Source organism: Mustela lutreola, chromosome 11 (assembly GCF_030435805.1).
Source record: "Mustela lutreola isolate mMusLut2 chromosome 11, mMusLut2.pri, whole genome shotgun sequence".
Taxonomy (NCBI): Eukaryota; Metazoa; Chordata; class Mammalia; order Carnivora; family Mustelidae; genus Mustela; species Mustela lutreola.
The window spans coordinates 86,647,659-86,673,470 of NC_081300.1; the positions used below are offsets into that span (position 1 = coordinate 86,647,659).

Here is a 25,812-nt window from a genome sequence, read left to right on the forward strand (position 1 = left end):
AAAATCACTGGGTGATTTTTTATGCACATTAGGGTTTGGGAACCACAGTTTTAGAGCAATGAAAGTCAAATTATGAATATCTATTATTATTGCACTCAAGAGATGCAGACATTCTTCTTAAAAGAGAGCTCTGGATCACAATAGTAGATTAATGTACCTCATTCCTACAAGTCTTTGCTAAAACATCACCCCTCCCTATAAATTTACTGATTTAAAATTGCTTATCAACCTCTTCTCCATGCCTCCTAACCTCCCTATCCCCCTTCCTGTCTCCACAGCACGTACGAACATCTGACATATTATTTATTTACCTATCTATTTACCCGTTTGTTAGCTGACTTCTGTCTCTAGAAAGCAAGTTTCACAAAGGTAGTGCTAGGAATACGGCATTCAAGGTGATGTCTGGCAGGTCGCAGGTGTTCAATAAATATTTGTAGAAAGAATGAAGGTACCAACTTGCATCAGAGTGCTTGGGCATAATGTCATTTGTCCCTTGGGTTTCTGGAAAGGATTTTTTTTTTTTTTTTTTACACTATAAAGCAAATTATTCTTTCCTTCTTGGAGTGATGCTTGGTGTGTGTAGTAGGAGAGAGAAAGAGCTGGAATGGCATCCTCTAATCTCCTAATTCTGGAGTCTGGGCCAGTTGCTCTGAAGATCATTTTTCCTTAATACCACTGAGATCCTCAATTTACTACAAGGATCATGCATTTACAGCTGCATTGTCCTATGAGGGCTACCCCTACTGGGAACAAAGTGGACTGAAGCAGCTAGGCTGAGATGAACCTATGGTAGCAGGTTCATAAGTCCACTGTGCCTCAAACCAGGTAGGGACAACAACTAGATGAGATGCTGCCCCTTTTGAAAACCTGAATGAGAATGCTAATCAATGGATCCTATCTCCATGTACCATTCATGCCGCCTCAACTGGCTCTAAGTTAACGACCCTTACCTGCTTCCTATCCTCCAAGCCACGTGTCCAACATCATCAGCACACAAATCAATGCTCACTTGCCCCCCACCCCTGCCCCGCACCTCCTCATTGGGCCCATTTTACCCACAAGGGACCTGAAGTTTAGACCTACCAATAGCCCATTCCCTAACACCTGATTCGCTACCTGCTGACCCTCATCTGTGTCACTCCCAGGACACACCTGATATTCCAGTTTGCAGTGAGGTGGTGAGAAATACCCTGGGTGAGGAGCCCTCCCCCACCCCCAGTCCAGGGGATGCTGAGAAGCTGTGGGGTAAGTAGGACAATAAAAACAGGAAAAAGCAAGTTTGTTTCTAGTGTTATGCGCACAGGGTGGCAGGATATACCTGCTGAGTGTTCCCAGAAGGTCCCCAAGGAAACCATTAACTTGAGTCTCTCACTGTTCTTACATGTGGGGTGGCTTGGGGGAGGGGGGGAAGGTATATTGAGAAGAGGGGGATGGGCACCATTCCAGAGGTCAGGGTTATGCCGCACAGAGCTGCTGTGCACATTAATAAAAGGTAGATGACTGAAGGATGAATGTCAGGGTGAGCAGCAACGGGTTTGTCATCTAGGGTTGTAGCTGGGTTATATAGGGTGGATTTAAGGTAGAGAAGGGGGAAGGAGTGGGAGGTGAGTTGGGAGGGAGGGGCTCCTGTGGCAATGAGATCCCTAGCAGGGATCGGGGTGTGGGGGGAGTGGCTCTCTTGGCCTCCAGCTTTGACCCTTTCTTGGCTGGTCTCAGCCAGGGAATCGAGGAGAGGAGATGGGTCTGATGAGCTGGGGACAGGGAGGGTGGCCTCTAGCCCTGAAGCTGATCAGAATGGATATTAGGGTTCCCGGGCTGGAGGGAGTGAGTTTTGGGGGAGGGCGAGGTGGCTCCTAGGAGCCTAGGGTAAAAGTATGGGAGGGGATTTCGGAGACTCAGGAGATGGAGGCGTGGGGAGGAGGAAGCGAGAAGTGAAGGCGTTTGCCTTCTTGAGGAGTAGGTCTCAAACTGAGGCGGACTGAGAGAAGTTAACTCCAAACGCAGTGGGGAGGCAGCTGAGGTGAGGGTCTTCCAATCCGAAGGGGCTGGGCTTAGAACTCTGCAAAAGAGGTGGGGGGTCATTCGGAGGGGAAGGTGCACAGCGGAGCGGGCGGCCTCCTAAACTGGAAACGGGAGGTTCTAAGCGGCACTGACCTCTCCCCCAGCCTCGGTGGGGAGGACGGGTGAGCGTCCGGAACCGGCTTTCCCGAATCCAAACAGAAGTCTGAGTAGGGCTGACAAGTGAGCCAAGAGTGCGAGAAACAGTGAAGACTCCTCACACTGGGGGGTGCGGGTGGCATTAAACTGGAAACCCGTACTTGAAATTGGGGGGGGGGGTTCCTCAATAGACCATACAGGAGGGATTTGGGGGAGCTAATAAGTATAGCAGGGGCCGAGAAGGGATTCAGGAAACTGACACGGTTTCTACTGGGGTGCTGATGGAGTCTTCCCACTCGAGACGCGAGGCATTGGAAGGGTCCCCCAGATTGGATACAGAGGATATGGGACACTGGGAGTGGGCTGAGGGCGGCTGAGGGGCAGCCCTGAATCAGGCTCTGAGGAAATTGAGGGCAGCTTCTCATTCCCACTGGGGGAATGGAGGGCTCTTCACCAGTTGGAACGCGGGGCGCATGGAGGGGGGCACTGGGGCTATATCCCTCCCGACCCAGGGAGATTGGGGAGCTCTTAAAATTCTGGATAGCGGGGACCTGAGAGGGAGGACTAGGGGGTCCCCGATCCGGAACCGAGCTACCTTGAAGGCACCGGGAAGCGCTTCATTCCGGGAGGGCGTTCCCACGGCCCGGCCCCGCGCTGGGGTGGGTGGGGGGTGCGGCCGCGCCCTGGTCCCGGCCCACCTCGGGATTCGGGGTCTCTCTCGCCCTCGGGGACCCGAGAGCCCGGTGGGAGCGGGGTCCGGACGCCGCCGCCTCCGCGGGCGCCCGGGCGCGCGGGCGAGCGCGGGGCTTTATGCGCGCAGGGCGGCGGGGGGAGGAGCCGGCAGGTCGGCCCCCGGCGGGCCCTCCCCTCGGCCGTCCCCGCCCGCCCGCCCGAGCGGGGTCGGGGGAGGGGGCAGCATGGCCTGTCCGTCCGGCCCCCTTCGCCGCGCTCCTCATCTGCCCCGCGCCGAGCGCTGCCGCCGCCGCCGCCGCCGCCGCTCCGCTGCCCGCGCCGCCCGCGGCTCCCGATGGAGACTGACGCGCCCCAGCCCGGCCTCGCCTCCCCGGACTCGCCGCACGACCCCTGGTACGGCCCGGCCCGGCCCGGCCCGGCCTGCCCGGCCCGCGCCCGCCCCGGCCCCGCCAACATGGCCGATCCGGGTCGGGCCGGGCCTCCCCGGGGCCCGGGCCCGCGCCCCCTGCGCCCTGGCGCCCGGCGCTCACGCGGGCCCTTTGTGTCTCTCCTCCTCCCGCAGCAAGATGTTCATCGGGGGACTCAGTTGGCAGACTACGCAGGGTGAGCGAGTCCAGGAGCGCCCGCCGGCCAGGCAGGGCACCCTGGACCCCCCGGCGCCCCGGAACTGGACACCCCAGCCCGGCCCTGCGCCCTGCTGACCCCGGGCGCCCCCGCGCCCTCTTTCGCGCCCCGCCCGGGGACCCCGAGAGCGCAGGGCGATCGGCGAGCGCGCACGGCCCAGCGGGTGGAGGGGAGGAGATGAGGGGTTCAGGGGGCATCGGGGGGGTGGGCTGGGCCCCCGGGACCCGCCGGCGGCAGCGCCAACTCCGCTCGCACCTGCGGCTCAAACTTTTGTGAGGCGGCTCCCGGAGCGGCGGGAACCCGGCCGGAGCCGTCCCCCCTCCAGCCCAGCTCGGCCCTCGGCTTCCTGGAGCCCCCGTGGGCGCCAGAAGGCTCCACGGGAACTGGGTGAGGGCCACGGGGTGGGGGGGGCAGTGGAGAGTGCGCAGGCTGCTTGGCGCGGGGGCGGCCGGGCCGCGGCGGGGTCACCGGGGGCAAAGGACGGGGGAAGGGGGGAAGGGCGCGGGCCCCGAGCTGGTCCGAAGGCGGGTGTGTGGTTACAGAAGGGCTGCGCGAATACTTCGGCCAGTTCGGGGAGGTGAAGGAGTGTCTGGTGATGCGGGACCCTCTGACCAAGAGATCCAGGTGAGCCCCTCACCCCCTCCTTCTGCTCCCGGCTCGCCCCCCTCCACCGCCACTCACTGCCTTGTAACCATCTGCCTCTCCCTCACTACCGCGCGCAGGGGTTTCGGCTTCGTCACTTTCATGGACCAGGCGGGGGTGGATAAAGTGCTGGCGCAGTCGCGGCACGAGCTCGACTCCAAAACAGTGAGTGGCCCTCCGGGCGTCGGGGGTCCTTTGGGAGAGGGAGGCCGCCGGAGGAGAGGGGGTCAGGACTCTCCCCAGAGGACAGTTGGATGGGGTTCTGAAGGAAGGAAGGAGTTTTCTGAGTAGAAGGGCTACCAAGCTCCGAAACTTTGTCACTAGAGTCGGGGGTGGTGGGGAGTGGAGAAGACTCCCAGGCCTGCGGTGAGATGCTAACATCCCCCAGCCCCTCCCCGTACCTACTAATCTTGGTGCCTCCCGGAGCAGCTTGGGGTGGGGCTAGGTCCCTCCCCTAGCCCAGACTGGGTGAGTCAGGGTTGCAGAGACCCACCCCGTGGCTTCTCTGGACTCTAGTATTTGACTCCCCACCACCACCGTTCCAAACCAATAGCAAAGCATCACTGAGTCCCCCTCTCCTCCCCTCCCCTTTTGGTCTATGAGCTCCCCGCTTTGTGTGGAAGACAGGAACCTGCTTTGCCCATGAAGGGATTTATGAGAAGGGGACTAGCTTGCCTGGAAACAACCCTTCTGAGGGCTGGATCCGAGGAGAGGCTGCTTTTCTGGCATTCAAACTCCTAAAACATTTTACTGCTGTCCCACTGCTCCCCAGTGTCTTGGGCCCTCCAGGGGGCGCTGGCCCAGGCCCCTGCTCTAGGGGAGAGGGAAAAGGAGAAAGTCAGAGGAGGGGTTACTCTGTGATGGGGTGACCGGAGGCCAGGGGGCTGGGACAGTGTGATCTCTCTCCACACTCCCCCATTCTTCCCCAGCTCTGGGCCTCCCTGCTTGGGTCAGTCCCTGGCTCCTGTTTACCTGTAACAATAGCCGGTTGTGCCCAAGAATTTGCTAAATTACCGCCTGTCCCCAGCTCCTGTTATCTCTGCCCAGTGGCTCCCACTCCTGCTCACAGTAATGAGCAAATGAGGGCAGGCCTCAACTTTGCCGGCTCTGAAAGGATCTTCTTGGCGCAGAGTGAGTGACCCAAGCTGGGAATGGAGAGACAGTGGCCTATTGTTTTTGGTGATTATCTGCCATCAAGCTGCCAGTTCTCCTACCATCCCCTGTCCTCAGAATGCACTGATGGCTTCAGCAGCGCTCAGGAAGCTGAGATTTAGGGACTGGGGCTTGGGAGGGGGGGTGGGGGCGGGGTCATGGAAGATTGATAAGGAGAAGAGAGAAGAGGGAAAGGAGGGTGTGATGGGCATCCTTCTGGGGTTTGGGACTCAAAAAGGCAAGGGCTTTGTGTTTGGCATTCGCTGGCCTGGGTGGGGGGGGGGTGGGAGGGAGGTTTATTGTGGGGAGTCTATTTTGGGTTCTGACTTTCACCTTTTATTTACTTGTTGGGTTTTATTTATGTTACCAGCCGTGAGTCAGAGTGGAGGTGGGGTGTGTCAGGGTCGGGTGTGCGTGGGTCTGTGGGACGTGGCTTGGGTACCATCTCCCCATCAGGGTCTGCGCAGGGGGACTGTCTGAGGTGCTCTGGTGGCTGGGGAGGCTGCTTCCAGGAGAAAGAGAAGGATGAAAATGTCCGTAGAGGTACGAAATCACATCTTCAGACAGGGGAAATGGGCAGTTGTGATTTCCCCTGGAGCCCAGTGGGACTTTGGGAGAGAGGAGACATTGCCCCAGCATGGATTTTAGAGGTTCCTTCTTTGTGGGCAGGTCTAGTGGGAGAGCCCAAGGAGGCCGATCCCTGGTTCATGCCATTTAGGCAGAGAGCAGCCAGAGCCAGTTGCCTAGAATGAGGCTGAGTTTTGAACGGAAGGAACAAGGTAGACCTTCCCTGCGATTTGCTGGTGAACTTCTGAGTGATATCCACCCAAGTGGGTGGCAAGAAACTCTGGAATGACCAGGCCCCATCGGTCCTACATTGATCACCATGTCTCTTGCCCTGGCTTTTGCTGTTTATCAGTACCCAGGAGCACCCAGGTGCATCTTGCTTTTCTCCTTTGGTTGTTCACAGCCAAGGGCAAAGGTGGCCTGCTGGCAATAGCACCTTTGTTTGCTCAATGAAGGGCAGTTCACAAAGGGCTGCTTTCACCCCTGTTATCTCATTTGATTCCCCATGGCTGCCCCTGGGAAAAGTGCGTGTGATTACCCCCACTTTGCAGATGAGGGAACTGAGGCTAGAAGGACGGGCAGGTTGCCAAAATCAGAGGCTTGGGCTGGAACCCAGAATTTCTGATGGAGTCCAAGTCCCATGTCCTTGCACGTTACCAGAACCCGCACTCTGATTCACTCCAAGCCTGGCCGCATTTTCGCTTGCAGCCTCAAAGAGAGCTGTGAGATGTCGATGGTATTGAGGGAATAGAACTGAGTCCATTCCTGGTGATTTATGAACTCTTACCTTAAAGCAAAGAGTATTTCCATCCACAAGGCTTCCAAAGTCTGGATTGCATGCCTCACCTAGACAGGTACCTGCATGAAGTCATTTAGGTGAGAAGGGCCCTCAAGTAGTACCCTGTGCTCAAAGGAGTAAGACTTTGCTTACTTTGTTGGGGTTCCTGCTGTGAGCCAAACACCTTGTCAAGTGCTTTGTAAGCATTATCTCAAAGAGTCTGGGGATAAACCCTTTGGGATGGGTGTTACTGTTTGCCTGTTTTGCAGGGGAGCCTGGCGCGGAGGCTCAGAGGTTAAGTAACTTGCCCAGGGTCTCACAGCTGAGAAAAAATGTAAGTGGGATTTGAGCCCAGCAGCCTGGCACTAGGGCCTAAATGCTGAACCACTTCACTTTTCGGCTAGAGGCTGTGGTGATTCCTGTCCCCTCTGTGTCACCTCTGTGTCCTGGGATGAGAGAAGTCTTCAGGGCTGAAGGCTGTGTGCTTACCCATCTGAAGTGCGAGAACCAAGGTCCCTTTACCTCTCCCTTCTCTTTCAGATTGATCCCAAGGTGGCCTTTCCTCGGCGAGCACAGCCTAAGGTAGGTATATCTGTGTCTGGGAGGAGTCCTGTTACTTCAGGGTGGGGGTCTCCCTAGCATTCCCATCTATGGGAGATGCTTCTGGAACCTCTGTTGGGAGTGTTTCTGGAATAGACTGGGATGGGAAGACATATCCCTAATGTCCTGGCTTTGTGAATTGAAGACATCCTGCCTCTTTCCATCTGTGCTCTGGGATGAACTGGGAGGGGGCTGCATGTGTTGGAAGAAGGAGGAACCCCTCTGGGGGATTCATTGTCCTGTATTTGAAGCCAGTACCCTTCAGATCCTGAGTCGACTTCTGTCTGACCTCATAGATCACAGCCTCTAAACCCAATGCCCCTGGGGAGGTCAAACCCAGGACAGACACCCCCTGAGGCTGAGCTAGAGTCAGGCCGGGGAGCTGTCTTTAACCCCCAGTCTCCTTCCTACCTACAAGTTTGCTGTATTCAGTTTGCAAAGGGGGAAGGGAGCATGGAGTTGGTCACCTGTTGTCTTTCAACTTGGGTGAGTGACTGCCCTCCCAGTGTTTTCTTTCTCCGGTGTGGTGGTGAGTTTTTCTGGGTGTGTGTGAATTCTGAGCAGTTGAGCTATATAGCATTCAAGACTTTTGGTGCAGGGTAGGGGTCTGAGATTTTATTCCAGGCCTCAAGGCTACTAGCCAAATCTTAAATTTTTAAATGGTTAAATATAGGGGACAGGAAGAAGGGTGATTACAGAGCAGGGAGCGGAGGACCCCTGAGTCTACTGACTCGGGTCCTAGGACTAGGTCCTCCTCCAGGAGATCTCTTTCCCCCTTTGCGAGGGATTGGGTAGGAACCAGGATGCTTTAAGGTCTTGAGCCAGTGGCTTCCACCATGGTGCCCTGCTCCCACCACAGCAAAGGGAGAGGGACAAGTTGTAGGAGACAGGAAGGGGACATCTCTAGAAGGATCCAGCAGAGGGCCTGAAAGCAATTATGGAGCAGGTATTGGAAGGAAGCCGCACCAGGGAGCACATGGTCGGAATTGGGTTAATTCCATTAAGCAGTTTGGTGACAGAAGGTGCTTTAGTGTTAGGATGGGGCTGGGAATTGCTGTGGATTAGCCATGCGCTCCTGGGGTAATTAGGACCATGTGTTCTTCCTAAAACGGGGCTGGGGCCACAGGGCTGCCAGAGGTTGGTTTGGGAGGAGGTTGAGGAGGAAAATATCGGCGTTGAGTTCAGGGTAGCCCTGTGATGGGCTTCGGTCTCTCTCAGGGGTGCTGGTAGGGGTCTCTGAGTTACATTATAGGTCTGGGTCACTAACCTGCCCCCTTTCCTGCATTGGTCCTTATGGAAGGCATTTTCCCCTACACAGACCCCAGGGATGGAGGCAGGAGGGAGGCACACTCAAGCCAGCCAGCGTGTGGGGTGCACAGCTGCCCATGACAGGCCTAGAGGCGGGGGTCCATGGGGGAGCTTGGTGGGGGGGGTGGTTCTGAGTAGCTAGGGCCACAGAGAGCTTGTCAGCTGGTGCCCTGGCAGGAGGGCTCGAGCCCCTGCTGGTGGCAGTAGGCCACAGGACTCAGATGCCCACTTTCTCATTCCCTCCCCTTAACAGATGGTGACTCGAACGAAGAAGATCTTTGTGGGGGGGCTGTCAGTGAACACCACGGTGGAGGACGTGAAGCAGTATTTTGAACAGTTCGGGAAGGTGGGTCAAAACCGGGGCTGCTTGCTGGGGGTGCTTTCATGGGCTATGGAAGCCCTGCAGAATCAGTCAGTACCAGGCAGAGTCCAGCCAGGTCATTCCAATTCTTGCAAAAAAAAAAAAGTGAAAAGGGGACTGGGTCCTTTTGTGGGTGAGGCCAGGCTCCTGTCCTGTCTGTGGGCCCCAGCCTCTGGACACAGCCCCAGGGAGAGAAGTCACACAGTAGCTGTCCCTGTTGTTGCCCTTCTCCTGTGTTTTTCTCTTGCTTATCTTCATTCTCCCAAGGGAGGCCGCTCTCCCCTAGCCAGTTCAATCTAGTCACCCCTTAGCCTCCTGGGAGTTTGCACCTGTCCAGGCCATGGGCGGTTGCACCTTCCCCCACTTCTTCCTGGTGAGGATGATAAGGAGGCAATAAATATGATTCCCCATTGCACTCAGCACCCTGCTTGCACAGGTGGGAGCTGGGGGGAGGTGCTGATTCCCTAGCTATTTGAGGGGGGTCACTGAGGAGAGCACCCTAAATTCCTGATCAGGCCCAGCAGATTGGCTCTCAGCTCTGAAGTGCATTGAGCTTAAATTTCTGGACCGTTTAGTTTACGAAGGAGATGTGGCATCGTCAGACAATAGGGTGTCCCCAGAAAGGTGAGTGATGGGAGCATCAAGGCCCCATGGGGATATGGCAAAGAGGGGGCCAGGTTTTAAGACTGATGGTGAAGGAGGGCTGCTGTGCTTAATGCTTAATGTCCCTGGTCTTCCATAACGTGAGACAGTCTACAGGCTTCGTCTCTACCTGCCCATCGAGGCGTTTTCAGTTGCCTGCTAGGCCAAGGGCGGCAGCCTTGGGAATGGGATGTGAGCTGGGGACTGGGTGGGTTTCCAGGGCCCTGTCTCTAGGGGAGAAGAGGAGAGGGTGGGAGGTCCCTTGGCCAGCGGCTGCAGGCGGCGTGGGGGCCAGAGGCCTAGGCTCAGGCGCCTCCGTGGGGACCCGGGTACAGGACGGAGGGCAGGTCGGCGGTCTCGGCCCCAGAGGGAAGGGCGCTCCTGGGAAGCAGCAGGCCCGCTCGGCTCCGGCGGGGTGTCTTTGTGTCTGAGCGCCGAGCATTAGAGCTCGCACTAATCTGATCCAGCAGCTGTGATTGGAGGCCGCCTGCCCCCGGGGCCGGCGTTGCCATGGCAACCGGGCCCCAGGAGAAGCCGTCAGCGGCCGCGTCTTTTGTTCGGGCCTAAATCGGCGTTGGCATGTGAAACCGGCCCGGGGAGGCCAGGGGGAGCCGGAGAATAGGCTGCCAGGGAGCGAGGGGACAGCCGGGAATGCCAAGGGCCCCGCGGCGGGGGGCCCCCCGCCCGGATCGAGGGGCCGCCGCCGAGGGGGGAACAATGGTCAGCCGCCATGGCTGCCACTCAGGCTTAGCGGCCGCCGAACTTGGCGGCTCCCACTGGTCAGCAGGCCCTGGCCGCCTCCCCTCCCCCTGCCGGAGCCCCCCCTGCCCCCGGGTTCCCATGGAGACCAAAGCCTATTAAGGACACTGGGCTGGGAGCCTCCCTCCCCTCAGCTGGCCCCAGGAGGGGACACCAGTGGGGGTCCCCTGGACCCCCAGCCACTTTCCTTGCTCCATGCCCTGGCCTCAACCCCACTGCCTCGATAGGGGTCTGTCCAGCCAAGGCCGGGATTGAAGGATCTGGGCGGCCAGGAATGGTGCATTTGGATGGTTGGGTGAAGGAAGGCCAGAAGGGCTGTGGATTTGGGCTGAATCACTCTGTGGGTCAGGCAGGAAACTGGAGCTATATAGGATTAAGGAAGTGGGTGTGGCTTTTATTCATTATTTCAAAAATAATTACTGAGTACAAGTCAAGGTGCTAGATAGGATGGCCATCACCATAGCTGACCTGGGCGCTGTCCTCAGGGAACCTTCAAGAGCAAGGGGTATTGGGCTGTTCATTCTCTTTCCCCCATGTGACTGTGGGTAAGCCCCTCCCTAATAAAGGTCATAATAGCTATTACTTATTAAGCACTTACTGTATCCCAGGTAATGTGAGTTCGTGTTACAGGTGCTATGTCATTTATCTCCTCTATACAATTGATAAACACTGTTACACCCATTTTACAGATGAGGAAACCTAGCCCAAGGTTACCCAACCAGCAAATGCGTGATCTTGGATTCCATTTCCAGTCTGTCCTACTTGCAGCCTGTATTTTTATCACAACTGGATTTCTGGATTTCTCTTTTCCATTGTTAAAACAAGAGGGAGGGAAAGATGTGCGGAGCCCAAAGTTTCTGTCCAGTTTGGCCGGTCTAGCTGATTTGGGATTAGATGCAGAATGGGTCCATAAGGATGAGAGTGGCAGGGCTACTCCGGAGCAGGAAGCTCCTTGGGGAGGGGAGGTGTCATTTCCCTCTGAGATCCTCCAGGGACCCCGCTGCCTCCTGGCTTAGTCCTGGATCTCCCAGGGCAGCGTCAGAGACCTGGTGCTGCTTGGCGCCTCAGGAGAGCTGGAGGACCACCCTGTTCAGAGGCTGCCTTCGCCACTTTAATGAGGCAGATAACAGGCTGGAAAGAGAGCCAAGGAGAGTGGAGGAGAGGCTGTACCCAATGGCTTCAGGAACTTTTCCTTCATCCCTTGGGTGTCTGACCATTTGGGGGAGGGTCAGCAGCTAAAATGGGATGTGTGTGTTGGGGTGGAGGGATGGGGATGGGCAGGGTACAGAAACAGCCCTTGATTTCCACCAAGGACAAATCAGACCTTAGCTTAACCCCATGAGGTGGCTGACATTGGCTGAAGAATTAAGAGGACAAGGAGGAAGTACCAGCTGTAGGCAAAGGGAAAGAAATGAGACTGCAGGAGGGAAGCTAAAGCCTTCGGCTGTCCATGTATCCAAGGGGGTGGCTTGAGGGAGTAGCAAGAAGAGAAGACTGGGGTGCGAGGGAGGGGGAATCATGTAGCCCACTCCCCTTCCTCAGCCCCTGCCCCTCCCCCAGTCAGTGGGAGGCAAGCAGTCCAGGCACTGAACTCTACTTGCTTTAATTACAGCCTCTAGCAAAAGGAAACCTCAATTAGAGGAAAAGATCTGTACCAGCAGAGGGGAGTCAAGTCTGGCTGGAGTGGCTGCTGTCCTCCTGGCCTTTTGCAGAAAGGGAAGAGGCTTTCATCGCCCCGTTTCTATCTTGCTCCCATATTTCCTTCTTTAGCACCCACTCCGTGCCTCCTCCTCCTCCCAGGCTTGGTCTAGGATTTGCTGTGTGACCTTGGTGGGTGACTCTACCTCTCTGAGCCCATTTCCTTATCTACAGAATGAGGTTCTTACATTGCCGGGACTGTAGAGAGGATGATGGGGCCAAGTGGCAGGCACGTATTTGGTGCTTCATATTTGCAGGCTTGTCCATTGAGAATCTGGTGGTTGGTTGGGCGGTGCCTTGGCATCCAGGTGGGGTAGCGGTTGGAAAGTCCTCCCCTGCACTGGGAGCAGGTTCAAAGCGAAAGCCTAGCCTGCACGAGAGGCACATGGGTGTGGGAGCCCCTGCTTCGGCTTGTGGGGGGTACCCTGGTCTCTTGTGGGTCCACCATGGCAGGCTCTGTTTCAGGTGGACGATGCCATGTTGATGTTTGACAAAACCACCAATCGGCACCGAGGTGAGTGTGGCGTCCTCCCCCTCCCCAGGCCAGGCTGGGGGCCTGTGGTCAGTCAGGGGGCTGCAGGTCACAGCTGCCCTTTCATCTTGCCTCCTGACATCCTATCCCCAAGGATCTGCATCCTCTCCGGGGCCTGGTCTTACAGAAGGCTTTTGTCCCGCCGTTTCCTGTGCTAGAAACTCGCCCAATTGCAGACACCCGAGAGGAGCAGAGGAGCAACCTCCCCCTTCCAAACTGAGCCCTCCCCACACACCCCCACCCCCACCCCAGCCTCTGTCTGCCCAGCCTGTGTCTGCTGGGGCTTTACCTTGTCCCTGGTAACCAGAGCTTAGGCCAGGCGCCCCAGGGTCAGGCTGACTGCACAGCCTCCAGCAGTCTGCTCCTGCGTTCCACCCCCACCAGCGGGCTGAGCCCAGCCCCCAACCCCCTTGCCCCTGAACCTGTGAGCATCTGGGCCACAGTGTGCACTGCCTGGTTGTTTTTCTCCCAGGGGCCTTGCCTTCTGAGAAATTCCATTCCAACCCCTGGGGCACACCCGGGAGGACATGGTTTGTTTCTCCAGTTGCTTCAGGGTGTATTAGCCTGTTTGGGGATTGGGGTATGTGCTGGGGTGGGTAGGTGTGTATGTATGTGTGTATTTGTATCTGTGCGTGCAACGGTATCTGTGTCTGAATATTTGTATGTGTTTGGTGTGTCAGGGTAACTCTTCACGTGTAGAGGGGGCCTTTGTGAGTGCTGCCAGGTATCTGTATGATATATGGGTCCCCAGGTGTGTGTGTGTGTGTGCGCGCGCACATGCGCGCGTGCATGTGCACGCGTGTATGGGTATCTGTCATACATATATGTGACCGTGTACAAATATAGGTTTGTGTGTTTACGCTTCTGTGTAAATGTACATAAGTGTTTGCGTGTGCTCTTCCTGCCTTTGGAAAGCACCTGAGAAGGAGAAAAGGCATGTGGAGTGTATTTTCATGATGGCTGTAATGCTTTCTAATTTGCTGTGTGACCTTGGACAAGTCACTTCACTTCCATGAGCCTTGGCTTTCATATCTGTAATGCAGGGGCTAGAAACCCTGCCTCAGGAGGCCGGGAGTTGAAAGGTTCCCAGGCTGTGGGCAGAGGCTTTTGTTAACTCTCAGGCACTGGCCTGTAAGAGAGGAATGCTGGTGTGGTATCACTAGGGGCTGGGTTTTGACCATAAACCCTGGTTTTTGTCCCCACCTTTGCCCTGTAGGGTTCGGGTTTGTCACGTTTGAGAGTGAGGACATCGTGGAGAAAGTGTGCGAAATCCACTTCCATGAAATCAACAACAAAATGGTGAGGAGGGACCGGACGGGTAGAGGTGCAGAGAGAGACGGGGCAAGGGGTTCTCAGAGGTTCTAGAGGCAGGCACAAGGGCATCACAGTCCTTGGGCAGAGCCGGATTCTTCTACCCCTTGAAGATCTGGACACTGAAGCCTGTGTCTCCTTGTGGTTATAAAACATGGCTGGTGGAGGCAGAGAGGCCCGATTAACCTTTCTCACTCTACCACTTGCCAGTCTCTTCCTTAGGCAGATGACCTCCTGCTTAGAGCCCTTTTCCACATCTGTGCCCATAGTGCCCCCCTCACGGGTTTGGTGTCAGCCACTACGTACGGCCTGCAAAACCATTTACGTAATCTCTGGCACCCAGCAAGCACTCCATGAATAGTATCTATGAACCTAACAGACAGGAGGCCTGCTAGGGAACCAGAGGGTCTGCGACCCTGCTGTCTGGAGGCGGGACTAACCCTCAGGTCTCATTGCAGGTGGAATGTAAGAAAGCTCAGCCAAAAGAGGTGATGTCACCAACGGGCTCAGCCCGGGGGAGGTCTCGAGTCATGCCCTATGGGATGGACGCCTTCATGCTGGGCATCGGCATGCTGGGTATGTGCTAGGCCTGCACCTGTGGCTACTTCCTACCCGGAACTGCTCCCAGGGCTCCCAGGGGCTGCGTAGGTGTTGCCTCTCTTCTGTGGGCTGCCCTCCTGCGTGAGTCCCTGGGCGGGAGTGGGGCCTGAGGAGCTCAAGCTTCCCAGCCCACCCAGGGTGGGGCGATTTGGTTGTGGGGTGCTGCCCTCTGGCGGTAGCCAGAATATGGCCCAGCTGCTCCTTCTTCATCGATCCTTCTGTCCATCTGTCCACTTGTTCATCCATCCATCCATCCAACTCATAGTGATTGAGCAACTATAAAATGCAGAGCAGTGTGCCGGCAAAGAGAGCAGTGACTTTCCTTGGAGCTTTGTGGTCTGGCAGGGAAAACAAGTAAGAATATGAATAAATAGGGTTGGATGGAGTTTAGGGGGCGCAGAGGGCATGGGCGTAGGGAACTGGGACGGAGGTTTGGAGAAGCCAGAAAGAAAGTTCCATTTAAGTTGAGGGCTTTGGGTTGAGTTGGGTACTAGTTGCAGAAGGTCAGGGGAGAAAGGAAGGGTACAGTGTTACAGGCAGAGGGGAGAGCATTTACAAAGACCCAGAGACTTTGGGGAAGGCAAAAAGAAAGCAGCTGCTTCTTGTTCACTCAACTGATACCCACTGAGCAGTTTCTGAGACGCAGGCCCTGCCCTCCTGGGCTTTCCCATCAAGCAGGAGGCAGGAGTCAGTAGGTTCATAGCATAGCGTCGGGAGGCTGTGGGAGATCCAAGGAGGCACCCAAAATCCATCTGGTGGTCCGGGAGGCCCCCTGGAGTAAGTGCAGGGCACCATGAGCCTTGGAAGGTAAGCAGGAGCCAACAGTGCAGGGGGCCCACAACGAGGGGGGGTGACGTCTGAGCTGGGCGCCCCAGGAAGCTCACTGTCTCCCAGAGAGACAAGATGCATACACAGAGAAAGAGAACTGTGTAGAGGAGTCTTTTTGCCAGGAACGGAGGAAGGGGAGCTCTGGGAATTCAGAGGTGGTGGTGGGGGCACGGGGGCCATGGCATGGGCTAGGGGTCAGGATTGGGATCACAGATAAAGTGGGTGAGGAAAGCAGCATCCACACAGGGCACTGTTTTGCTTGAAGTTTTCTTTTAACTCTCTATTCGGAAGTAATTTCAAACTTTCAGAAGAGTTGCAAAAATGTGATACAAAGAATATTCATGTACCTTATGGTTAATACTATATCCCATTTGCTTTTACCCATTGCTCTCTCTGTATGGGTATATATGTGTGTATATATAAATGTATAGACACACACACATAATACACTGGTGGTTTTCCACTGAATCATCTGAGCTTAAATTACATGCATTATGGCCCTTAGCCTGTAAATACTTCAGTGTGTTATTTCCTAAGATTAGAGGTCTTTCGTCCATGAAGCCACATGATAATAATCCACTTCATACATTTATGTTTTTCCAATATTTTAATCTATTTCCCAGTTTGATCAGTTGGCCCAGTAATGTTCTTTATAGCATGTTTTTGCCCCCAGATAGGATCCGGGCTAGATTCCAATATTGCATTCAGTTGTCTTGTCTCGTTAGCCTCCTTCGGTCTGGAACACTGAGACCCGTTTTCTTTTCAAGGTGATTCATTAGCTGGTTTCGCCCCATTTTAAAAATGACAAAGAAGGGAAGAGGGGTTAAGAGACTTGGAACCAGTTAGCTCTGAATGCAAATCCCGGTGACACCATTATTGCTCTCTTTGCTTGTTGTTATTACTCTCTGATTTTTCTGGCAAAGCTGCAGTTACATATTAGCTGCATACATGTAGCTGGAACCAGGGGCTTGTCCTGGAGATAAGAAATAAAAGATGGGGAAGACAGAAAATCAGTTCTTTGAAAAAACCCTGAGAGGCGCTCCTGGCTGGCTTAGTTGGAGGAAAGTGTGACTCTGGATCTCAGGGTTGGTCCTGAGATTGAGCTCTGTGTTGGGTGTGGAGATTACTTAAAATAAACAACAACAACAACAACAAAGCCGTGTTCAGATAATGTTATCTTGGTGCTCTGGGGAAATTGATAAATATTGTAACTAATTGGAGGGAGGAATCTTGTGGAATGACCTCTCCAAGGAGGTGACATTTGAGCTGGGACTTGCACAATGACAAGGACACAGTCACAGGAAAAACTGGCAGGGGGAGAGTGTTCCAGGCAGAGGAAACAGCCTGTGCAAGGTGGAAGGAGTTTGGTGGCTTTGGGAAACAGCAGGGAGGCCAGTGTGCCTGGAGGAGAGTGTGGATGAGAATAGAAGGGAGGCAGGAGCCAGAGCACCAAGGGTCTTGGTCAGGGTTTGGACTATTCTCAGCCAGTGTGGCATCTCTCTGAGCCTCAGTTTTCCCCATCTATAAAATGGGGTTCCTGATAGTACCTGCCTCTTAGGATTCCTGTGAGGCTTAAGGAGAGATTGAAATATGCAGTAAGTAGCCTTAGCCCAGGGCTTGGCATGCAGAAGGTTTTTGATAAATGTGGCTGTTATCTGTGCTGTGAGGTGGGGAGGGAAAAGAGTGGCTCAGATCCTTCCCTGCTGAGCAGGGTCGCAGCACTAGGTGAGGCCCCTGACACTAGCCCCCTCATCCTATCAGGTTACCCCGGTTTCCAGGCCACAACCTATGCCAGCCGGAGTTACACAGGCCTCGCCCCTGGCTACACCTACCAGTTCCCCGGTAAGTCCTGCTTGGTTGTCCCTCTGCTGCCAGCATGTCCCCAGTTCCCCGGGCAGTCTGACTCCTCAGGGCGGTGTCTGGGGGTGCATGGCTGGGGGAGGAGGGGTCTGCCTGCTGGAGGCTTGGAAGGAAGGGCATGTCTGAGGAAGAAGCACCTCTCCCCACCCATTCCCTCTCCCACTCCTCCCCAGAAGGTGGGAACCCCCCACCCGGGGACACCCCCCCCCCCCACGTGGTCCTGCATGGCACGGTTCTCTCTCAGGCAGATCTTTGCCTGCATCCTGCCTTTTCTCCCCTCCTCAGGCCATTCTGAGTTGCCACTTCCACCAAAGAAAGCATCAGACTTGTGGTGGAAGCCTCCCTGAGGGCCAACGCCAGCTGTGTCTTTTATGGTCACACTTACAATGACCACGTGCTCGTGCTCTGCTGAGTCCTCTAAAGGCTCACAAGACTCTTCACGCCCCCCCCCCCCCCAATGCAGAAAAGCAATCCAAAACCTTGATGATCATCACCCTTATTTGTAATTCAAAAGTAAAAATAACACTAGACCTTAGAGTAGGTGTCAGGAAGCCCAACGCAGCTTTGAATTTTGCCATGATGGGTCTTCAGTGTTGTTTTCTTTGAAATATCAGACATCAAATTTTTGCATGATTTTTTTTCTTTTTCCATTCTGGTTTTTTTGTTTTTGTTTTTTTTTTTTTTTGGTGGGAGGAGCCTTTTTCTTTTTAAGAGAGTCCCTGAGCACTTGCATCCTTTGCCTCTTGGGCTGTCCAGTTTGGCATCCTTCCTCGACATGATGTTGTCTAATCCTGACAACACTCAACGGAGGGACGGACGTCCTCATCTTACAGGTGAGGAAACAGTCCCAGAGAGCAAAGCGACCCATGCTAAGACGACCCATCATCTAGAAGGATGTGGAGCTGGGAACCCAGCCTGAGCCTGACAGGCTCTGAGGTCACGGTTTTTCATCAGTGCTGCCTCGCCAGCTCCTCCCCACAAACAAACAAACAAACACACAGGAGAAGAGGAGGATTCTGGTTGGCATTTTGGTGCAATCTTAACATCTTTTAAGAAACACCAGAACAGTCGCTCTGGCATTGGCCAGCGCCCAGGGTGTAGGTGGCAACTCTGCCTGTTCTTTTTCTCTCTGTCTCTCCTCTGCCTTCTCCACCTTTGCCTGCTGGGCACCGTGCTCTCCCCATCCCAGTTCTGGGGTCCTGTGCATGGCCTCTCCCCCTACCCAGTGTCCCTGTGGGTTCACCCGTCCTCCCTGGGCCGTGCCCCAGGGGCCTCCCCTGGATCTTCCTAAGCTGTTTTACGTTTCATTTTAGAATTCCGTGTAGAGCGGACCCCTCTCCCGAGCGCCCCAGTCCTCCCCGAGCTTACAGGTCAGTCGCTCGGATTTCCTACACCTCATAGGCCACACGGGGAGAAAGAGAAGGACCCAGGGGCCTTCCCTGGGGAAAGCTAGTGGGACCCTTTTCTCCTGTCCAGCAGCGCTCTGGCTGTGGGGACAACAGACTCTGGCCAGGCCCTGGCCAGTCTGTGTAGCTCATGGCCCTGAAGGGTGGGGCATGGGGCCAAGCTCAGCAGATGGAGGAGAAATCACTCATTCATCTATTTGGCAAATATTTATCTAGCGCCTCCCATGTGCCAGGCACCGAGTAGACTAGACTCTGGGATTCAGCAGTGAAGACGCCAGGGCCTCACACTCAGACTAGAGTGGGCCGGGTGGGGTCTTGGACACACTGGGGTGCGCATGCCTCCACTCTGTGCCAGCTGGCCCTTGCCGGGAGGGGATGCCCACCTAGTACTCGGAGATCTCAATTTCTGAGGGAAGCCAGAAACCCAGCTTTTGCTTCTGAATGGATTTTTCAATAGTTCTCAGATGTTGGCAACGAATTCGAAATTGTTAAACCACTGCAGGCCAAATGAAACCTTTGTGAGGGCCAAATCCAGCCCTCAGGCTGCCTGTTTGCAGCTTCCGAACAAGCTGCCTGAAGGCGCACTTGGCCTCCTCCGGAGCCATCTCTCCCCCTGCAGCTTTTGCTTGGGACCCGCAGCCCCTGCTTGGGGGCTGGGGGCGTGACCAAGTCTGGGAGGAGGGGCGGGGCATGTGCAGCGAAGGTGGGCTGCAGGGGGTTTCTCTGTTCAACCTGCTTCTCCCCCCACCTCAACCCAGACTCTCCCCCCCAACCTGGCCGTGTGTGGAGGACGTGAGCATGGATGCAGCTTGCGATGACACCTTCCTTCCAAGGGGTGCTCGGGGGGTCCCCCAAAATGGGGAAAGGGGCAGAAAACTAGGGGGCGAGGAAAGGGGAGGGAGTAAAGAGCCCTGCAGTTGGCGGGTGGTAAAAGCCTCTCCCTGAGCAGAGTTGGGTTTGACCCGCCATGGGGGTGTTGGAAGGAGGCTTCTTTTCTCCTCATTTCAGAACTTTGTGCTGAGGACCTACTACGTGGGTTACTCAGCCAGGCCCCAGGGGCATGGCAGGGACAAGACAGGGCCAGGCCCTGCTCTCACAGGACGTGCAGTCTAGAGAGGAAACCAAATACTTATTATATAAATGAGTAATTCCTTACAGTTGTGATAAGCAGTTACTCAGGTTGGCTGCGCTGACTTTGTGGAAATGTCTAACCAGACCAAGAACCAGGCACCAGACAGAGCCCAGCCCCTGCCCTTAAAAGAACTGAGAGAAGACAGGTCCTCTCAGCGGCTGGGTTGGTGCAGGGGAGGGGGTTTTCCCTGGAGGCCTGGAGTTTGAACTCTTCTCTTGCCTTCAGGGGTTGTGGGTGTTTCCTTCAGGCATTCAGGAGACATTTATCATGCCAGATGCTCTTCCAGGTGGGGATTCAGCCATGAATGAGACGGACAAGGTCCCTGGCTCCTGGCACTGGTAGTTCAGTGGAGAGAGACAGCAGTAAATAAGTAGACAAACAAATGAATGAAGTAATTGCAGAGGGTGAGAAGTTCCACAGGGAAAATAAAACCGGGAGATGCTCTAAGGCCTTAGGGCCAAGGGCAGGAGGCTGCCTTAGCGAGGGTGGCCAAGGAAGGGGGACGTCAGGGTGAGGAGCCAATTGTATTGGCTCTTAGGCAAGGCTCCTCCACAGTTTAGGAATCATACTGTCCCCAGACTTTAATCTCCCAGACCCAAGGCTGTTCAGAGGCCATTTCCGGAGTCCCTAGCCCCAATCCAATACCAGTTCTGCGTCAAGGTCACCAAAACAGCCCCACGGGGTGCATTTTGGAATGGGAGACTGTATTCCTGAGGGCAAATGCCAACTCAGGACTCTGGGTGGGGTGCGGCCTCAGGGGCTGCAGTGGCAGAGCCAGACGGTAGAGGGCGCTCACCCACTACCGCAGCCCCAGGGAGCTCCAGGTTCAAGCCAACCCCTTATTTAAGAAGAGGAGCCCATTAGGGCCGCCTGGCTGGTTTAGTCCTTAGAGCATGCAACTCTTGACCTCCAAGTTGTGAGTTCAAGCCTCCCATTGGGTGTAGAGATATCTTAGGGGTAAAAAGAAGAGGTTCCTTTTATTCCTTCAGCATTTATTAAACACCTACTATGTGTAAGACAGGGTGCTGGGCGCCATGGAGGTGGACAGCAAACAAGGATATAGCAGTATCTGTATCTGAAGAAGGGAACCAAGAAAAGGAGCTAGGGGAACTTGGGGGAGATAGTGGTCGTTTTCTCGGGAAACAGAAGGGAGCCCTGAGGCGGGGAATTGGGTGCATATAATTTACCAAGGGTGCGGCCTCAGGAGAGGCAGAAGGGCTGAAGCCCAACTGTGGCCTGGACTGGAGTCTGGCTTCCTCCCGATCCCACCGGGAGCTCTGAGACAGGCACTGCATCTCAGTGTTGGCCCCACCTTGAGGCAACAGGCCTGGCTTCTCATACCCCATGTCAGTCAGCCACTGGCTGCGGTCGCCTGGGGTTGGGTTGCTGGCCATCACCTCCTGGGGGCCTCTGGGCTAGGTGGTCCCATCTGGCCAACGGCACTCTCTAGAAAAGGGGACATCGCTCAGAGCAGCTCAGGGTGGGGTGCCCCACTCCCCACCTTGTGTTGTTCAGGTGTGTCACTTGAGTTTGGGGGTGGGAGAAAACTGAGGTTGAGTCCGTTGCTAGGAAGCTGTCCACTCTCCTACCTTTCTCCACCCATTCTGTGGGTCAAGGCACAGCTGGTGCCCTAAGGGAGTGCCTTCTGCCTCGATGCGGATGCCTCGCTGCCCAGAGGGGGCCTCCGTTGTCCACTCCAGTCCCCTCACCCAGCACACTGAAGTGCCCATACCTTTCCTTTCAGCCATTCCTCTCACTGCTTACGGACCAATGGCGGCAGCGGCGGCAGCGGCAGCTGTGGTTCGAGGGACAGGTGAGGACTTCTGGGGTGCAGGAAGCAGAGGAGAGGTGTTCGGGGCAGAGAAGTCTAGAGGGGAGAGGAGGTAGCTACTGCCACCCTTTTTCAGAAGGACTTATTTATTTATTCCTTTGCTCCCCAAGTATTAACAGAGCACCTAGCAAGCCAGCCAGGAAGGAGGCTCCTGTCCTCCAGAGCTTACAGGCTGGTGGGGGCATCAGGTGTGACAGAGGCAGGCATTCTGAAGGACAAGCCTGCTCTGCTGGAGGGAGCCTGGTACCAGAGGTGCTCATAGCCAGAGCCTCTCAGGAAGGCTTCCAGAAGGACACACCCCTTAACTTCCAACTTGAAGGCAAAGTGGAAGAAAAGTGTCCCATGCAGAGGCCAGTTAGCCTGGGGGGAGTACAGGATCAGGGCATGTGGAGGATGAGCAGGAGGAACCAGGTCCTGGGAGACACAGAACATTGAAGCAGTGGAGCGATGTCAATTTGGGGAAAATGCACTGGGCTGCCAGATGGGGGAAGTTAGCAGGGGCTCAGGAGGGGAGGCCTGGAGGTCAACGGGGAGGCGACAAAGTGGACAGACGAGCTGGTGGCGGTGGATGGACCTGGGGAGACCTCCAGGGAGTGGACCCACTGTCCCGCTGGGATGTAGAGATAAGGGAGAGGGAAGGCTCAAGGTCATGTTAAGTGGGTGGAATAGGTTTTGTTTGCGGCCGGGGTGAGGGGGGTGTTGTGGGGCAGCAGTGGGCGCCGGGGCTATCACCGTCTTCTTTCTGGGTTGCCAGGCTCTCACCCCTGGACGATGGCTCCCCCTCCAGGTTCAACTCCCAGCCGCACAGGGGGCTTCCTGGGGACCACAAGCCCTGGCCCCATGGCCGAGCTCTATGGGGCAGCCAACCAGGACTCAGGGGTCAGCAGTTACATCAGCGCTGCTAGCCCCGCCCCCAGCACCGGCTTTGGCCACAGTCTTGGGGTGAGTGGCCAGTCCTGGAAGACTCACAAGTTGGAGGAGGCAGAGGTTTTGTCTGTCTGCAGGGGCAGAAGGGGGCTGAGGGAGGATGGATGGAAAGAGACGGTCACCAAGGGGGAACAGTGGGGCTCATCATTCAATCCGTGGGCCAGGCATGAGGTGGGCTCTGGGGATATCACGCAGGCTCACTGTCTCTGGCCACATGGAGGCTAGATTCTAGCTCAGGGGTGCCCTCATTTTAACCAGGGTACTGGTAATATGCAGATCCCAAGCCCTACCCTAGAGTGTCTTCTCCTGCGTTTGCAGTGGGGGCAGTATGACAGACAAGGGTCTGTGCCTCACCCTCGGTGTTCCTCAGAAGAAAGGAGCCCCTGGGCCTTCTCTGCATCCCTAGGAATTCTAGGATTCAAATTCTTTTCTCCCCAGGGCCCCTTGATTGCCACAGCTTTCACCAATGGGTACCACTGAAGCAGGAAACAGGTGGCAGGAGGTGAGGAGGTGGGCCAGGGTCTGGGGTGGGGGTGGCACTGGGGAGGCTGGCACCGGGCAGCGCCATCTGGCCCACAGACCTTGTCCCCACCTTTATGGAGCCCACGGTGCAGGGCAGAGACAGAACTTACATGACCTCAGTGGTCAATGAACCTGAAAAGCTGCTCAGCCTGCTACATAAAAAATGTAAATGAAAACCACTAAGACAGTCCATGCCACCTGTCAAAGATTTTTTTTTTAAGATACCTAATGCCCAACATTGATGAGGGTGTAGGGGAAGCAACAGGTAACTTGTCTCAGGGTTTCCAAAGGGCAGACTGGCACTGTTTATCCAGATGTTAAACATTCATGCCCTTGACCCAGCGAGTCCACTTCTAGGCATTTATTTAAAAAACTGCAAAAAATCGGTGTACCTGGCTGGCTCAGTTGGAAGAGGGTGTGATTCTTCACCTTGAGTGTAGCCCCATGTTGGGTGTAGAGATTACTTAAATAAAAATTTTTAAAAAATTTAAAAACTGCAAAACACTGAAATGTCCATCAAAGGGAGAGTGGGTAATAAGTCAGCATATGCATACACCAGCATATTACACAGCCATGAAAACGGGATGCTGTCAGCATACATGCATGTCCAGAGAGAGAGAGAGCGCGAGAAGGCTGTCCACATGGTCACAGAGGGATCCTGGGTGAACCTGGGGCATTTTGTTTGTTCCTTCCTGCATTGATTCCAACGACCGTTAGTGGAACACTGTTTCAGGAAAGAGAGATGTAGGAGACAGAAAAGGCCCCTCTTATGCTACAGACAAAAATCAAGTGGACCAATGATGAACTTCCAAATTACGTGTGAAGAGGCTGCTTGAGATTAGAGGTTCAGAGAAAGTGCCTCCGAGAAGGCGAGAGGGCGCCACTTGAATAAATCCAGTCATGCCAAAATCTAGGGAAAGGGCATTCCTCACAGGGAACAGAGCCTGAGAAGTGTGTGAACAGAGCTCTGCTAGGAGAGGCTGCCTGCGTTCCAGGAGCCCCTAAGAGAGGCGGGGGCGGAGACAGGGAGCCGCCCTGCGTCCCCCTAACCTCCTGCTGTGTTCCAGCGCCCCAGCCTGCAGCTGACTGAGGACCACAGTGAGCCAGCGAGGGGGCGGGGACACCTCAGCCGCAGCCGCCGCCCCCTCCCCCCGCAGCGACTCGGACCGCTACTGCCTGCCCCCCACTCCCTGGGCCCGGCCCCTGCCCTGCTGCCCCCGGACAGCGTCTGGCTCCCCTACTAACCTCCCTCTCTTCCGCCCTTGGCTCCCCTACCCCACCTGCCCCTCCTGCCCGCTTTTATTTATTTTGGATTAGCCGGTTGCCCCCCACCCCCTTGGTTCTACCCGCTCAGGTCTGTGCCCCTCCCTTCCTGCCGCGCCCCCATAGGACCCTCCCCCCCCCCCGAAGGCTTTTGTATTTGTGCATAGCTAGAGTGAGGGCGGAGGGGGTCTGCTATAGGCCGCAAGCCCTATGCTTGTTTTTTATTCTGGTTTCCCCTCCTTTTCTCTTTACTTTTTTTTTTTTTTTTTTTTTTAAAGAAACCGTTTTTTAAACTATTTCTAGGTTTGTGAATGTGAAGCCCCAGGCCGCAGGGGGCAAGGGGCCAGGTGCCCCCCACCAGCTGAGAACAAAATGTCTATGTGGGTGTGGGCCCCTGGCCACCTCCCTCCAGCCCTGGAAAGGAGGACAGGGTTGTGTGGGCCAGGCCAAGCCCCTGGAACCATCCCGTCCTGTATCATATGTAAATACTGTGAGGTGAAGCCCCTACCCCTCTCTTAAGACCCCTTGGGGGTGAGGGCATTGCCTCACCCCACCTGGCAAAGGTCTCCCCCTGTGTTTCTGTCTCCTCCTCAGACACCGTTACTGTAAGCTTGCAGGCCTCAACTGTGGCCAAGGCAAGCCCGCTCACTCAGGCCCTAGGGGTCAAGGCCTTGGGCCTGCTCACCCCAAAAACCCAGCGTGGGGGCAAGGGGTGAGGAAAGAGAAGGGCTCGCCCGGAGCCACTGCTGGAAAGGAATTAACTCTCCAAAGGTCTCCCTCTGCCCCCTAGCTAGGTAAGGCCTTCATGGTTTCTGCTCTGAGCCCCCCCCCCCCCCACGAGCAGGCATCTAGGGGGCACTTTGGGAAGGGGTGGAACCCAGGGGATAGCAAAGGGCTTCTCAGGGAACCCCCACATTTTCTCACTGAAGTTTCCCACCAGGATGGTCCCATGGCCAGAGCCCCTTGGCAGCCTGAGCCCCCCCAAGTCCCCTTCAAAGGAAAAAAAGGCTCAGGGTCTGACTCTTCATGAACAGTGAGTGACCTGGCTGGCCCGGCAGGGCTGAGGCCTACCTGCCTGTTGTTGTCCCTCTCTCTGTGTCCCTCTCTCCCAGGTCTGAGGCTGGGGACCTAAGTTCTCTTCCCCGTCATAGTTCCCATCCCTGAAAACCCCCTTTGGAGAGTTAATTGTCTGTGTGAGGTGCTTAACCTATTAGCCCTGAGAACACAAAGCAATAATCTTTGTTACTGAGATGCGCGGCTGTTCGTGGTTTTGTTTTTGGTTTTTTTTTTTTTTTTTTAATGTTTCCTAATAAAAGAGAAGCTGCATTTTATTGGTTTTTATTTTTAATTTTCTACACGTTTGAGCTGAGTCATGAGAGACTCAGCTTCCTTCTCCTCCCTTGTGACCCCATCCCACCCCCTCTGGGCCCCCCCATGGGCTCAGGGCCCTGGAATTCCGTTTTCTGATTTGTTTGGGGAATTTTTTTAAAAAGATGTTACACGGTGTTTTGAAGCCAGCAAGTTACCACCCTCCGGTGTCTCTTCTCTCCACATCTGTAACTTCTTTTACCAGGTTTTATTTTCAGTTTTAAATTCCTAATAAATTATTTGAAAACGGT

General features: G+C 55.3%; 1 protein-coding gene across 4 annotated transcripts; it reads left to right on the forward strand.

The window, feature by feature from the left end:
• Positions 1 to 3,129: 3,129 nt before the first annotated feature.
• On the forward strand, positions 3,130 to 25,812 carry MSI1 (musashi RNA binding protein 1). 4 transcript variants are annotated; one of them, XM_059140147.1, is made up of 15 exons: positions 3,130 to 3,243; positions 3,413 to 3,453; positions 4,017 to 4,098; positions 4,197 to 4,281; positions 7,154 to 7,195; positions 8,775 to 8,867; positions 12,447 to 12,495; positions 13,730 to 13,812; positions 14,283 to 14,400; positions 17,014 to 17,094; positions 18,426 to 18,482; positions 21,395 to 21,463; positions 22,236 to 22,423; positions 22,847 to 22,910; positions 23,998 to 25,812. In XM_059140147.1, the coding sequence occupies exons 1-14, from the start codon at positions 3,185 to 3,187 to the stop codon at positions 22,886 to 22,888; spliced, it is 1,089 nt and encodes a 362-aa protein (XP_058996130.1). In that variant the 5' UTR covers positions 3,130 to 3,184; the 3' UTR covers positions 22,889 to 22,910; positions 23,998 to 25,812. The 4 variants fall into 4 exon arrangements, with proteins under 4 accessions (XP_058996130.1, XP_058996132.1, XP_058996133.1 ...); XM_059140149.1 differs by having other exon boundaries at positions 22,269 to 22,423; XM_059140150.1 differs by lacking the exon at positions 18,426 to 18,482.